General features: G+C 36.7%; 1 protein-coding gene across 5 annotated transcripts in view; it reads right to left on the minus strand.

The window, feature by feature from the left end:
* Positions 1 to 16,651, minus strand: part of LOC129732463 (liprin-alpha-1) — a 1,274,109-nt gene that overhangs the window by 425,167 nt on the left and 832,291 nt on the right. For all 5 annotated transcript variants that reach the window (XM_055693366.1, XM_055693364.1, XM_055693363.1 and 2 more), the window contains 2 exons: positions 12,809 to 13,159; positions 12,391 to 12,752 (listed from right to left, as the gene is read on the minus strand). In XM_055693366.1, coding sequence (XP_055549341.1) covers positions 12,391 to 12,752; positions 12,809 to 13,159 — 713 coding nt within the window. The remainder of the gene's footprint in view (positions 1 to 12,390; positions 12,753 to 12,808; positions 13,160 to 16,651) is intronic.

A 16,651-nucleotide genomic window follows, 5' to 3' on the forward strand; every position in this document is an offset into this window, starting at 1 on the left:
TCTGTCTGTCTGTCTGTCTGTCTGTCTGTCTGTCTGTCTGTCTGTCTGTCTGTCTGTCTGTCTGTCTGTCTGTCTGTCTGTCTGTCTGCCTGTCATCAAGAACAACTGGAATGAATTTTTAAACACAATGATTTTCCGGAGGACCGTTATAAAACGTCTTTTTTGGCAATTTGTGGGAAGGAAGTGTTTACGGAACTGAAAAGACTTTTTCCAGGTACAGATTTTAATACCTTAACATATAAGCAAATGACTGACGAATTAAAGAAACGATACGATAAAAATGATTCTGTCGTTGTGCATAGTTTCAAATTTTGGACGAAGAGGCAAGGTAAGAACGAGTCCTCAGAAGATTTTGTGATGACTGTCAAAAATTTAGCTGAAAGGTGCGATTTCGGAGAATTTAAGGAAAGGGCTATACGCGACCTGCTTGTTTTAGGCATTAACGATATCCAGTTACAAAAAAAAAATTGTGCGATGAAGACGATTTGTCTGCTTCAAAGGCAGAAAGATTAATTTTAAACTCGGAAATTTCAGCTGCTAGAACAAAACAGCTCAAGCCGGATGATGATGGGTGCGTGAGTGTAGTAGCAAGGCTAGATCGGCGTAACGATATTTCACAGTCTAGAAAAAGATTTCGTAGCCGTAGCCGTAGTTTTCATAGGCATCGATCGTCACCACGCCGAAATAGAGACAGTAGCAGATTTAACAAAAAAAAATGGTAATACAGACAAACCCGTTTATAAATGCAATTTTTGTGGAAAAACTGGACACACCAGGAAATTTTGTTATCGTTTGCATGGTAAAAGCCCTAGAAAAAGTCAAATCAAATCAAGTGTTAAATTTATAGGTTCTCCAAAGCAATCGACTTCCAAGGAATCAGGACTTTGAAAGCGGTTGAAGAAAGATCTTGATGAAGAGGAAGATTATGATTCAACATACGATGACGGCATGCCCTGTTATATGATTTCATCTATCAACAAAATTAGTGAACCATGTTATGTGGAGATGTTAGTGAACAGGAAGCGTCTGACAATGGAGATAGATTGTGGTTCAGCGGAGAGCGTGATCCCAGAGGAGCTGTATCTCAGGAATTTTACAAATGTTGAACTACAACGGTGCAACAAAAAATTGATTGTAATTGACGGAAACAGACTCAAGGTAGTTGGTAAAATTTGCGTTGCTGTACAACTCGCTGGGAACAGAAAGCAGCTTAGCATGGTGGTTTTACGCTGCGAGAACAATTTTATACCGCTAGTTGGCCGCACTTGGTTGGTCGAATTCTATTCTGGATGGCGGAACACGTTTACCAACCCTCCTTTGGCAGTTAAGAATGTTGGATTGACCGATACTGAATCGATTGTAGACAAGGTGAAGGGTAATATCCCGAGAATTTCTACCAAAGATTTTTCTAGCCCAATTATTGGTTATAAGGGAGATTTGATTTTAAAGGAAGATACTACCATTTTTAAGAAGGCCTATGAAGTTCCTTTGCGTTTACGTCATCAAGTTGTTGATTATTTAGAAAAGTTAGAGAGGGAAGGCGTCATCACCCCAGTTGAAGCAAGCGAATGGGCTTCACCGATAATAGCTGTAGTAAAAACCTAAATTAATCCACCTAGCGATCAGACTCAGCCTTTCTCATTCAAACTTATTATTTGTAAAAATAGATTCACATGAATGCTCAAATCCAATAAAGGTATGTATATTCACTCTTTGGGTTCTAAAATATTGATGTAGTAATTGAGGTAAAAAATATGAAATTTTACGTAATGTTAGTGCTTAAGAAATAGCGAAAAAAAAGAAATGACTCTTAATTTCGAACAATTTAATAACGAGCGATACCTGGAACGTTCAAATAGTACGATACCACATTTAAATCATGTTGAGGCTATATTTATTGATCACAGCAGGTATAGTGTTGAATAGTCATTGAATTTCTTTTCTTTCCAAAACTTTTGAACAGCATATCAAATTGTTATGAAGTTTGTTATTTTTAAGTTTGAGAAATGACTCGTTCGTATGACACTAGTTATGTTCAAACAGGTCGTGTAAAACTTGAGATAATAGACTTTCGTTGTTTTAACAATTTGATACATAACGGTTTTTAGGCAGCCCGTTCATTTGAAACCAATTTTCAAATCGGTTGTGTAGGTTCTGAGATATTGATGTTTCGTGGTTTTTACATTTTGATACATAACCTCTAAACTAGAAATCAGATTACAATAAAATTCAATAGGGTCTTATGGGGAAACTAGACCTTTCATTTGCAATTAATTTCATTGAAATCGGTTCAGCCATCTCTAAAAAAATCGAGTGAGATTGGGAGAGCGTTACACACACACATACACACACATATACAGAAAATACTCAGCTCGTCGAACTGAGTCGAGTGATATACGACATTCTGCCCTTTTGAGCACTTTAATACCTTTAGTTTTTGCAGTAATTGCTATACCTTTCTAGGAGAATGGCAATAGGAGAAAGGCAAAAAGTGAAATGATAGAAATGACTTTTTATTTCAACTTCAATCCTGAGCAAGGCCGCAAACATTAAAATAGTACAATATCAAATTTAAATGATATTGAGGCCACATATTTTGATCGTAGCTATAGTTTTAAACAGTCTGCGGGTTACGTTTCTTTCTATAACTTTCAAACCACATGTTTAAACTTCTGAGATATAAGAGCGATTTTCACATTCTGACGCAGCGCCAAAACTAAAAGTTTGATTACAATGAAATTCAATAGCAATCTAAACGGCAAATAGACCCTTCATTTGACACCAAGATAGAAAGAATCGGTCTGACCATCTCTGAGAAAAGTGAGTGCAAAAAAAAGTGCACATACACACGTACACACCCACACACAAACATATACACCTATACATGCATACATGCAGAAAATGCTCGATTCGTCGAACTGAGTCGAGTAGTATATGACATTCGGCCATTTGGATCACTTTTCTACCTTCTAATAAGCCAGTGATCGTTAGGAAAAAGTCAATATGTTTACTTTCATTATGTGATTTCACATTTTTATAAACAACGGACAAAGTTACAATCCGATTGTAATGAAATTCAATAGCAACCAATGGGGCAATTAGACCTTTCATTTGACACTAAGTTTGTGAAAATTGGTTCAGCATCTCTGAGAAAAATGAGTGAGTTTTAACAACCTCAGGATAACTTTTCTTTACATAACTTTTGAACCGTAAGCTCAATCATAACGAAATTTAAAAGTTAAGGGTTTTGAAACCAGTTTTATTGAAATCGGTTTTGTGGTTTCTGAGATATTGATGTTTCGTGATTTGTACATTTTGATACATAACCTCTAATTAAAAATCCGATTACAATGAAATTCAATAGCAACCTATGGCGCAACTAGACCTTTCATTTGCAATTAATTTTATGAGAATCGGTCCAGCCATCTCTGAGAAAAGTTAATGAGAAGAAAAAAATTGCACATACATACACACACACACGCACACACACGCACACACACATACATACATACAGAAAATGCTCAGTTCGTCGAAAGGGGTCGAGTGGTATATGACATTCGGCCATTGGGACCATTCTTTTACGTTTGGTTTTTCCAGTGATTGCTCTACTTATCTAGGAGAAATGCAAAAAGGATCAAAGTATCAGTTTGGTGATTGACTGTAAAGCATCAATAAATAAAGTTATGTTCATAGCTTCTGAGATATAAGAGCGATTTTCACATTCTGACGCAGCGCCAAAACTAAAAGTTTGATTACAATGAAATTCAATAGCAACCTAAACGGCAAATAGACCCTTCATTTGACACCAAGATAGAAAGAATCGGTCTGACCATCTCTGAGAAAAGTGAGTGCAAAAAAAAGTGCACATACACACGTACACACCCACACACAAACATATACACCTATACATGCATACATGCAGAAAATGCTCGATTCGTCGAACTGAGTCGAGTAGTATATGACATTCGGCCATTTGGATCACTTTTCTACCTTCTAATTAGCCAGTGATCGTTAGGAAAAAGTCAATATGTTTACTTTCATTATGTGATTTCACATTTTTATAAACAACGGACAAAGTTACAATCCGATTGTAATGAAATTCAATAGCAACCAACGGGGCAATTAGACCTTTCATTTGACACTAAGTTTGTGAAAATTGGTTCAGCATCTCTGAGAAAAATGAGTGAGTTTTAACAACCTCAGGATAACTTTTCTTTACATAACTTTTGAACCGTAAGCTCAATCATAACGAAATTTAAAAGTTAAGGGTTTTGAAACCAGTTTTACTGAAATCGGTTTTGTGGTTTCTGAGATATTGATGTTTCGTGATTTTTACATTTTGATACATAACCTCTAAACTAAAAATCCGATTACAATGAAATTCAATAGCAACCTATGGCGCAACTAGACCTTTCATTTGTAATTAATTTTATGAGAATCGGTCCAGCCATCTCTGAGAAGAGTGAATGAGAAAAAAAAATGCACATACACACACACACACGCACACACACACACATACATACATACAGAAAATGTTCAGTTCGTCGAAAGGGGTCGAGTGGTATATGACATTCGGCCATTGGGACCATTCTTTTACGTTTGGTTTTTCCAGTGATTGCTCTACCTTTCTAGGAGAAATGCAAAAAGGATCAAAGTATCCGTTTGGTGATTGACTGTAAAGCATCAATAAATAAAGTTTTGCTTCCCAATATTTATCCTTTGCCGGTAGCCCAGAATTTATTTGAGTCTCTCTCTGGGTCAACTATTTTTTGTTCTTTGGATCTTGATGGGGCTTACAACCCAGCTGCTTTTGACTGAACGTTCGAGGAGGTTCATGGTAATTAATACCATTAAGGGCCTTCACTCGTACAACAGATTGCCTCAAGGGGCTTCGTCTAGTGCAGCAATATTTCAAAAGGTCATGGACCAAGTTCTCCAAGGTTTGGAAAACGTTACGTGTTACTTGGACGTCGTACTGATTGCGAGTAAAAACTTCGAGGACTGTGAAAACAAGCTTCATTTGGTTTTGGAAAGATTAACCAAAGCGAACATAAAGATTAAATTGGAGAAATGCATTTTTTTTTGTAAACCAATTGCCTTATTTGGGACATGTTTTGACGGATAAGGGTTTGCTTCCCTGCCCCAATAAAGTCAAAACCATCCGTGAAGCGAAAGCTCCACAGAACGTTTCAGAACTTAAGGCATTTTAAGGACTTTTAACTTATTACTCGAAATTTATCCCTAATTTGTCCGCTCGCATCAGATGCCTCTACAATCTTTTGAGGAAGAACACAAAGTTTGTTTGGAATGAAGAGGGCAAAAAAGCTCTCGACGATTGTAAAAAATTTCTTTTGAAACCAAACCTTTTGGAATATTTTGATCCGTATAAGCCTGTTGCAGTGGTGGGCACCATTCCGCTAATTCGCTAATTAGCGACGCTAAAATTCAGTTAGCGATTTAGCGATTTCGCTAACTTTTGAGCTGGTTAGCGAAACTGTTAGCGTCGCTAAAATTTTTGCCTTCGAAACGCTGATCGCTAATTCGCTAAATTTTGTAGAGAAGCGACAATAGAAATATTTAGAAAAACTGTGAATTGCTGATGGCGTACGTAAATTGCTTCGAAAGATGAACATACTTTACTGCGAAAGTTACTTTTGTCAGTTTTTTTTACTCTAGAATGGAGTTCCAGTTATCGTACAAGCCACAGGAGCATTTGGAAGAACAAGCACAAGGTCTAGACTGAATTTTTATGAAAACATTCCTAAGAGTATCTATTTGCAATGCAAGCTAAATAACTTTTGTTATTCTTGTAAGTAATTGTTTTCGTTTGTTTAACCAAAACAGATCAAAGTGGTCCAAATCTTACAAAACACGAGCAATAAATATAGCGATATGTCTATTTCCGGAGTGACTAGCGTTTAGGGCGCAACTAACAGAATGTAAACAAATAGTTTTATTACACCATTGGTTTCGAAAAGACTCACTCAATTCATGGCAAGAATCCTTTCTTTTGTATAAATCGATAAAATTATTTAAATCAAGTTTTTAGTAAAGGGCGACAAAACAGTTTACCCAAAACAAAAGATTCTTTGGAACTAGGCCCTTTACATTGTTTTGAAACAACGGGCTTATTTGCGAAATATTTCGTAAACAGGCGACAGTAAAGGGCGGATCAACTTTTGTTTTCAAAATAAAGGCGCATTTAAAGGGGCGCAACTGAAGAAAAAATAAAAACAAGGCGAAAGAAAGATGGGCGTATCTAGTTGTCAGAATGCTTTAAGGCGAAATAGAGGTGGGCGAATCTCGTTGTCAGAATGATTTAAGACTCATTTGAAAAGGGTTAGAAGAAAAGCGCAGATTTTAGCCATAAATGCACAAATTTAATGCAGCATTGTTAGGAAACTATAAGAAAGTTCCGCTAATGTGGGTTTAGCGTTTAGCGATTATCGAGCTAAATTTTCCGGTTAGCGACTTAGCGATTAGCGTCGCTAAATTTTCGGCTAGCGGTGCCCACCAGTGGCCTGTTGTAGTGGTAACAGATGCCTGTACCTATGGATTGGGAGGTGTAATTGCTCATTCTATTGAGGAGGAGGAAAGACCAATCAGCTTTACCTCATTTTCCTTGAATAACGCCCAGAGAAAGTACCCTATTTTACACCTGGAGGCTTTGGCAATTGTAAGTACCGTAAAGAAATTCCATAAATTTCTTTAAGGAAAGCATTCCACGATTTATACCGACCACAAGCCTCTAATCGGTATTTTTGGCAGAGAGGGCAAAATTACTATTTCGGTAACACGTTTACAAAGGTACATAATGGAACTTTCTACATACGACTATGATATAGTATATCGACCTTCGTCAAGAATGGGAAACGCAGATTTCTGCTCTCGTTTTCCGTTACCTCAGGAAGTTCCCAGAGAGTTGGCCCAAAAATATGTTTAAAACCTCAATTTTTCAAATGAATTTCCAATCGACTACAAAGAAGTGGCAAAAGAAACCTCAAAGGATGAGTTCCTTCAGATAGTTTTGAAATATTTAAAACATGGTTGGCCTCAGAGATTGGAGAAGCGTTTTTTAGGAGTGTACTCTCATTACCAACAACTTGAAGAAGTCGAATGTTGTGTCCTATTCAAGGACCGCGTAATAATCCCTGAAAGTATGAAAAAGAAAGTTTAAAAAATGCTTCACATGAACCACTCAGGTATAAGCAAAATCAAGCAACTAGCTCGAAGAACAGTCTACTGGTTCGGACTAAATAAGGACGTGGAAGACTACGTTAAAGGATGCGTGATATGCCATCAAATGACTGCGATCAACAAACCGGTACCATATTCAAAATGGATACCAACTAAAAAACCTTTCAGCAGGATTCACGCGGATTTCCTTTTTTTTTGACCGAAAGACTTTTCTTGTAGTTGTGGACAGTTATAACAAATGGATCGAACTGGAATGCATGCGGTACGGTACAACCTACAAGCAGGTCCTAAGAGTACTAATAGGAATTTTCGCTAGGTTCAGGTAACCGGACGTTGTGGTTACAGATGGGGGACCACCTTTCAACTCAGACAATTTTGTGAGGTTCTTAAAAAAACAGAAAATTTTGGTCATGAAAAGCCCTCTGTACCACCCGGAGAGTGATGGGCAGGCAAAAAGAACTGTACGATTGGTAAACCAAAAACCATGTTGGACTTAGTTAACCCTAGAAGTAATTTTAGGAACAATTTAAATAACTTGCATAAGAAGACCATATTGCCTGATTTTAAAGTTCACAAAAATCCTGATGCATTTACTAAACTCAAGAATGGAGATTTAATTTTCTATAAAAATGTTAACCCTAAGGATATTAGGAAGTGGGTACAAGCCACCCTTTTAAGACAAGTTTCTGACGCTACATTTCAGATTTCTCTTGGGGGAAGGATTGTGTTGGCGCATAAGCGTCAGCTTAAATTGTCGTCGAAGCCTTAACAAAGGGGAATCCTAGTGTTCCCTATGAACGATATGAAGAATCCAAGCCGCGATACAGCACCTATTTTGTCATCGAATCTAGAAGCTGCACCAAATTCGTCATCTTTATCAATCGGAAAAGCACCAATTTCGTTATCTTTATCAATCGAAACACCAATTTCGTCATCATCACCTGCATTTGAATTAGTTTTGTCACCGGCTTCATTAAGAAGTATCGATACGCGTAATACAAGTAAGCGAAAAAAAAGAGGAAGAACCAGAATCTGACTATAACTCTAGCGAAGATTTTTACGGTTACCCAGCGGATTCTTTCATTTTCACAAATCAAGAAGATTTTCAGCATGATTATGTAGATCCATTACAAGTGGATTCGAATAGGCGCCCTAAAAGGAAAATGAAGAAACGTAGAAGAAGTGATTTCGTCTATTACTAGTAGAATCGAAAGAGCAGGAGACTTTTAGATTTTTATTGTATATATTCCTTATTGGTTTAGCATGTAAGTGCAATCGAGAAATTAGATGTAAAATTTGTTGAATTTTGAAATGATAAACTTTCAAACATAGAACTATTTTTGAATTTAAGGGTTAAGGAATTGTAGTAGTGAGGTAACGCTTGAGTAGCTAAAATGTCAAATATCAGTTTTCCGCTTTACCTCGCGAAAATGATACAAAGTTATTTAACTGACCGTACTCTCCAGGTTAACGATCTAAATGGTAAATCCAATAGATTGCCTGTTAGAGCTGGTGTGCCTCATAGGAGTATCTTGGGTCCAATCTTATATAACATTTTTACTTCTGATCTTCCTGATTTACCATCAGGTTGAGAGAAATCTCTATTTTGTGACGATACAAGCATTTCCGCAAAAGGAAAAAGCCTTCGTGTTATAAGCAGTCGGCTTCAAAAAAGTTTAGATATATTTTCTTCATACTTGCAGAAATGGAAGATTTCCCCTAATGCTTCTAAAATACAGTTAATTATTTTTCCTCATAAGCCAAGAGTTCCATTTCTCAAACCCACCCATAACCACGTTATTAAGATGAACGGTGTGGTCTTAAATTGGTCTGATCAAGTTAAATACTTAGGGCTAATTTATGATAAGAATCTTACTTTCAAGGAGCACATTGAAAATATCCAGTCAAAGTACAATAAGTATATCAAATGTTTATATCCTCTTATCAACAGGAATTCTAGACTTTGTCTCAAGAATAAACTGTTAATTTACAAACAAATTTTTAGGCCAGCAATGTTATATGCAGTTCCTATCTGGACAAGTTGTTGTGCAACCAGGAACACGACACTTCAAAGGATTCAGAATAAACTTTTGAAAATGATTTTAAAGCGTCCTCCCTGGTTGAGCACGAACGAGCTACATAGGCTCACTAATGTAGAAACATTTGAAAATATGTCAAGCCAAATTATCAACAAATTCCGACAAAAATCGTTGCAATTCTCAATTGCAACGATTAGCTCACTATATAGTCAGTAAGATAGTTTTAAGTTTATTTTAAGTTTCGTTTTATTCCTTTTTTTCTTCTTGACGAGTAGGTTTAATAATTTTCCTACAATTACATTCACTTAACTGCGAAAGCTAATAACATTCAATGATATGAAAAAAGCGTACAAAATCGGAATATATATAGTTTCGTAAGCTGTCAGTGGTCACGCAAACGCCAAACGCAAGTTACTAAAACTGTCTTCTTTCCTAGCAAACTATGAACCTGAGGTACACCAAAGTTTGTTATTTTCTTATGTGTAGCAACCACAAGTTACCATTGATTGCGTTTAGTCCTCTACACACCTCCTCTCGCCTGATACGGACCCATTGAAGCGTGAGGAAATCAGAGTGAACTGAGTTTTAACTTTCTTAGACACACGTGTTATTATTCGCACATGGCTAAATGTTCTGATCCAGTTGCATCGACAAAAACCGCCGAAAATATAATGTTTCGCTGGAGACAGAGGAAGATGATTTCGGGATGTAAAAGGAACGTAGTATCATAAATATTCAGCATGACCCAGAGATTTGAAATCAACCAAACCACTATCAGTTGATTATGATTTAGTCCTGTAACATCATACAGCTTCATCAAAATTAGGTTGTTAAGAGATGACATAAGACGGTGCCCGACTATGAAAATGTCAAGTACATCATGGGTTATTTAAAACAAGAGCTCCAACGTAATCCTTAAACTATACTCAAACTGTACGGTTAAAGCGATAATTCCTTCGCCGATATGTAAAAATATCACCAGTCAATGCGTTTTAAATAATAAGATATTATGTTATTGCTTTATAAATACAGATACAGTATAAGCTTACACTATTAGTCATTACTTTGAAACATGATGTCAAATTTGATTAACAGTCTTTATTTTAGATGTTTGAAATATCGCCAGTACCTATGTTTTCGATTTTTCTGAAATCCAACACAGGTACTGTCCTACAAAAACCAAGCATTTGATTTGTTTGAAAAAAAAAAGAACAAGACAAATTCCGAAACGCGTGAATTTCGAAATCTGCGTAAAAAGACCTTAGTGTATTTCTCTTTGAAACCCTTATACATATTCAAGGATTACACCACACATTTCAGGTTTAAAACCAGGAACAAGGGAACGCGGGGAACAGGCTTTTCATGCGCGAAATTGATAATGTGTGAGGTTATACCGGAGTATCACAGAGTGATTTGAACTACCCAATAATGATTAGTAGTCGTCAGTACCCAGTTAGTCTTGGCTTTGCCATGACTAACAGGCAAACTTTTGCACAAGTGAATGATTTCTGGAGTAGTTCAGTATTTTATCGTAGGCAACTATTTTGCAAATTGTTTCGTACGTTTTACTTGAAATGTAACATCATACAATTAAAAAATTGAACTCTTATTTTAAATTATACAGTTCAAACTAAAATTATTCAATTATTAGAATTTTTTTCGAAAATGGTTAAACAATGAAAAAAATGTTCTGTGCAGTGGTTCCGTATGGGAGGCAAGATGTTCATTCGTCTTCAAATAAACGATCAAACCAAGCATTTTCATGATACACTGAAAGAAGGATGTTTCCCACAGTTAACTTCTGCATCATCTGCATCGAATTGTCATAGTTGAACCTTGATTCCAAACTAGATTTTTCGAAGAAGCTTCATCATTTTAGAATAAATACCAGTATTATTTGTAGTAAGTCGAAGTAATAGTCCAACATACATTTTAAAAGTGGCTAGCCACTACGGGTCAACTAGTATATATAATAGTGTTGAAATGTCACCATTTGTGGCAGAACACACAATATCAATTCTGAATAGATATTTTAGTACATATATAAATCATTACAAACCAATTTTACATAAGAAATGCTATATTTCAGGTTGCCAGCTCAGCGGCATTAATTTAGTGGGAATTTGGCTCCGTTTTTTCCCAGTGTGCATTGGTATGTTCAAATGGTCGCTACTTGGATATAACCCCGATCGGGGAAGCACGAAAAACAAATATCCAATCGGTTGCTCCAGTATCGAGAGAATAGCCATCCCTAACACAACAATAAAATACCACTCTTGATTTTTTTGCAGACATAAGGATTTTGTGTTCGGTTTGGGCTTGAGCAGGGGCGACTCGTGGCTTTTGAACCTACCTGTTCAACAACAAATTTTGAAAATCGCAGTTTGAGGAAGTAATCACAATCCTGTCCGCGTAATCACGCATGTCATTCTATTTGTTACTATTTGAAAGTGAAACTAAAAACCAATAAAATATTAATATAAATTTGCGATTGAAATATATTTTTTGCATGGCGTTCCCGTGTGCAATGCACAGGTTGCACCTATGGACGAGTCGCCCCTGGGTTTGAGGTTGCAAAAACAATAACAACAACAAACGTACCAACCATGAAACGTCACCCATGTACTGCCTCAAACATAAGCGAACTTTATTCTCATTATAAAATTCACAATAATATGTGCATTTTTGACAGTGTACCCATTTGGGTATTATTATTGTCAAAAGTTATTCTTTCGCTCTTCTGTCACTTTCAAAGCGTCTTTATGAGTTCACGTAGATGAACTATATTGGTATTATAAGATATTTGGGTTGTGTCTACCTGTTGGCTGTACAAATAAATAAATAAATGAATTCCGGAAATTTCTAGGTTTGTAGCATAACTGTCGTCGCGTGGCTCACTTGGTTACATGTGAACAAACATTTATTTAAGTTCTCGTTTCTTACATACCTATAAAAGATCAAACTAAATGAACCATACTATGTAACACAATAATTATTTTTCGAACTAGCATGCAACGTTTGATATCATATAAGAATATGAAAATGAATGTTTTTTTCGGTACATTATAAGTTATTAAAATTTTTCAAGAGTTACATACCCTCCAGCAAATGAAAATCTTGCACACGGCTATACTAAAAATATCGAACATCATACCTTATCTCATTATTTATAGCATCCAGCTGTTCTTGCAGCATCAAAGCTAAAGTCTGAGCGTCGGTATGTCCACTTGGAGATATTATTTCAGTTGTGCTGAATATACTTTCCGCGTCATCATTCTCAATAGATCCTTCTTCAAAATTATTAGAATTGGTAATTTTTTGAATTTTCTCCCAATCTTGTTCCGTCAACGATCTGGAAAATTGATCTTCTTCTAAAAGTTGCTTGTTTCTTATAACGCCTAATGCATCGAAACTGGTGAGAGAAGTATTTCTATTATAATTATCTGCTTCAGTAACATTCGTAGGCGAAAGGCTTCTAGTTAAAGCTTCCGTTTGTTGAATATTGAAGGCAATTTCCTGTGAATGGTTATCATTATAAATTGCTTGTCATATTCATAAAAATTACTTAAAACCTGCTGCAATAATTGTCTTTTGAAGTTTTCCATTTCTAGTCTGCTCTTTGATATTTCTTTGATAATTTCAGACTTTTCATGATTCAGTTCCTCTGCGTGTTTTTTTGCATTTTCTAACTCCTGTGTTAGTGTATTTTTTTCTTCTAGTGCCGACATTCTTTCCTTAAGGTGGACTTGCAGCCGATCGTTGGACTCGGATAAAAGTTTATCAACCGTCGAAGACAACCTTTGATTATGCTCTTCGTTCATTTTCAGTCTTTGGTTTAATCGCAATATTTCAGCGTTCTTTTCTTCAACATTTGCTTCTAATCTGGATATTCTATCTTCTGCGGAACCGTGCCGTTCCTGGGCCTGCAAAAAAAAAATTATTTTTAGATCTTTAAAAACTACAGTTTCATTAAATACACAAGCAAAAACGCACAAATACACATTAATGTGCATATTTGAAAATCAGCTGGTCTGATCTCATCTTTTAGCGCAGCGAAACTCGTTCCGATCTGATTGGCTCCGTTCCGGTTCCGGCCGATGACTTGCCAGTTGCTAGTTTTTTGAGAGCGTTATTTTAGCGACAGAAACATTCTTTAAATCTTTTATGTATGTTGGAAAGTGTTTGATTATAACCAAAGATGACTAGAACAAGATACCTGACTCTTGCAAAAAGCAGAATTCATCGGACATGATTTTGCGTGAACAAAAGTCGAACAAATTTATACTAGTGATGGGAAACTTATCGATACTTATCGATAATATCGATAAATGCTGGTCATCGATATTATCGTTAATTTTTTGACGTTAACGATAATTATCGATATTATAAGGGTGAGCACAAGTCAGTGCGGCTGGTTACTGGAGAAGACCCAAAAGAAGGAGACCTCACCTACCCTACCACAGGAGTTGCTTTTGCCGCTAGGTATTTGTTGGGTGCTGCTATTCGACAAGATTTAGCATTGTTGGGGGTGGTGTAACGGTTCGCCCCGGGTGTCACTGAGTTTCTGAGAAATATAGGTAACTAAAAAGGTATTGATAGTTTTTAGTTTCCTAAGAACAGATGAATTCGACAACTTAGTACTGGAGAACTTTGAAAAAATATCCAAACTTTTTGCACTATCTCATAAAAAGCAATGATACGAAATTGTAATAAAATGCATTTTCTTTGGCTCGCCAACTCTTATAATATGATGGACATGCATAGCGGCAGTTCGTTTGTAATTGTTTAGTTTAACTTGGAACTGTTTAAGTTTAAAGTATCTGTTACCCAACAAACAATTTTTAGTTCCACTAGAAATCCAAATCAACGAAATCGTTGCGCCAAAAAAGTATCCTGATTTATACAGGAGGTAGACAAAATAATTGAGATAAATAGAATTCTCTCGGATTTTAAATGGCCAGAACTTTACGAAAAATGAATCAATTTTGATAACTGGTTTCATTTCACTGGAAAACAGTATTATATTAGTATTACTTGGGAACTTGATGTGACCAACCTACACCGAAAATGTTTCGGATTTCAAGAGTGTGTGTCAAAGTGTACATTTTTGCAACGCATAGAACGTTTTAGGCAACTAAATTGTCTATCTAAAATACTTTATTCAAAAAAATCTGAGATCACCGATATTTTCTAAAATCCTTTTTTGTTCTTAAAATTATATTTTTTTCAGAGTAGGATCTTAAACTCATTTTTTTATATTTTTGAAGGAAAGTTCAGATATTTTTACTAAGATATATTGATTCATAAGAAAAAGGTTCAAATACAGTTAGGTTTTCTTACGCGGGGGACACATGCCTCGTGAAAAAACCATGTTAATTAAAAAATCCGCTTGATAAACCGCTTTAATTCAAAAATTCGCGTAAAAACCACGTTAATTTGAAAATCTGCATAAATAACCTTTTAGAGAAAATCCGTGTGAAAATAATCTGATCTATTTAAATGTTAATCCAGATAAATTGCTCTATGACCTACACACCCACAATGTTCGATTGAATTCTGCTAGAGTGCTCCAAGCTCAAAGAAAATTAGTACCCAACAGGGAAAAAACCGCCAAAATCAACACCCATACTTAATAACTTCATACCTCGATGATCCCTTGGCGAATTTCCAATCTTTGGCTACCAATGAACCCGAAATAAATTCTTATTTATTGACAACATATAAACCTAAGTGAAACAGAATATCATAAAAAGTTCTACGCGTTGCAAAAATGTACACTTTGGCACACACTCCGGAAATCCGAAACATTTCCAATGAACCTTGGTCACGTCCAGTTCTCAAGTAACACTAGGAAACTAGGACAGTTTTCCAGTAAAATGAAACCTGTTTTGTCAGAATTGATTCATTTTTCGTGAAGTTTTGGCCATTTAAAAATTGACAGAATTTTGCCTGCTTCAATTATTTCCCTTATTATACAACCTTCAAAATAAACTTCGGCTTGAAACTACTCCGTAGAAAGCACTCTCGGCGTAAAACCCGAAGACTTTCCAAAACAAACTGTTTAACACGTCCGGTTGTTTGAATTTTCATTTGCAGTATCGTAAGATTTGTCATTCAAGGCCTTAACACAATGGATACGTTGCGGCTGCGTTTGCGGCAATTTGACAGTTAGCCCATACATTTACTGTCACATTGACGTCAACGCAACGCAACGTATCCATTCTGTTTGGGCCATCACTGTCTCTGTTTTTAACAAATTTATATAGCAAAATTGCATTTGTCGAATAACGTTTGCGGTAAAAAAAATGGACAAAAATTGCCGATTTTTCATGGGTTTACCTTCAATCGTACTGACGAAACTACTCATGCATCATCAATCATAGTAACCCATGAGTTAGCAAAAAAAAAATTGACAGCCCTATCAGTCAAACTCTAACTGTGATGGCGAAAAAAGTGAAGCTACTCCGTTCAGAAGTGTGCGCGTTCAAAGAACGGTACCCCGCCGCGTCAAAAACGGACATCGTGCGGCACTTTGTGGACCCCGGGTATGTCGGTTTTGGCATCTACAACATCTTGACACTATTGGACAACGATCAGAGCATCGAAAGAAAGCCCGACTCCGGACGGCCAACGACCCTGAGCGACAAGAAGCTTCCGAGGAATGCTAAGGAGGAAGACCGAGGGAAAAGTGGCTAAATCGCTGCGTGCACTTGGCAGAGAGATTGGTGCGTGCTCTAAAACAGTGAAAAAGCATCTGGAGAACATGGACATACATGCAGGAAGCGGCAGTCCCGTCCACTGGTCTTGGAGCTGCAGGCAATGACGCAGCGACAGCGGTTGAAGATGGTCAAGTCAATTTTCCCGGCGAATCGCGACGCGGCAGTGGTATTGGACGACTAGACCTATCTCACCCTGGATGGCAACGACTAGCAGAGCTCTCCGTATTTTACCTCCCCCACGAAGGAAGTGAGCATCGAGGTAAGGTTTATTTCACAGACCAAGTTCCCCAAGAAGGTGCGGCTGTTGCTGTCAATCAGCGAGAAAGGGATGTCAAAATTGCTCTTCTTTCGCTCCGGGCTGGCCGTGAACGGGGAAATTTATAGCACGAACAGGGTTGCCACATTTAAATCTGTGTTTTCCCTTGAAAAAATCTGAACATCTGTATCTGGAACGAAAATATCTGTAAAAAAAATCTGTGTTGTTTAAACACAAAGAACTTTGTATTTTTTGAGTTTTTATGGTACATAAACGAAATTTTTAGCTTAAAACGTGTGAGGAGTTGGAAATATGTTCAATTTGCTAAAAAAAAAATAATGTCAATTTCTAAAAAACGAGCGGGGGCCTAGTGTGGTTGGTAACGTCTCCGTCAACCACGCTCGATGCCTGGGTTCGAATCCCACCGCCGACATAGGTGT

Source organism: Wyeomyia smithii, chromosome 3 (assembly GCF_029784165.1).
Source record: "Wyeomyia smithii strain HCP4-BCI-WySm-NY-G18 chromosome 3, ASM2978416v1, whole genome shotgun sequence".
NCBI classification, from domain to species: Eukaryota; Metazoa; Arthropoda; class Insecta; order Diptera; family Culicidae; genus Wyeomyia; species Wyeomyia smithii.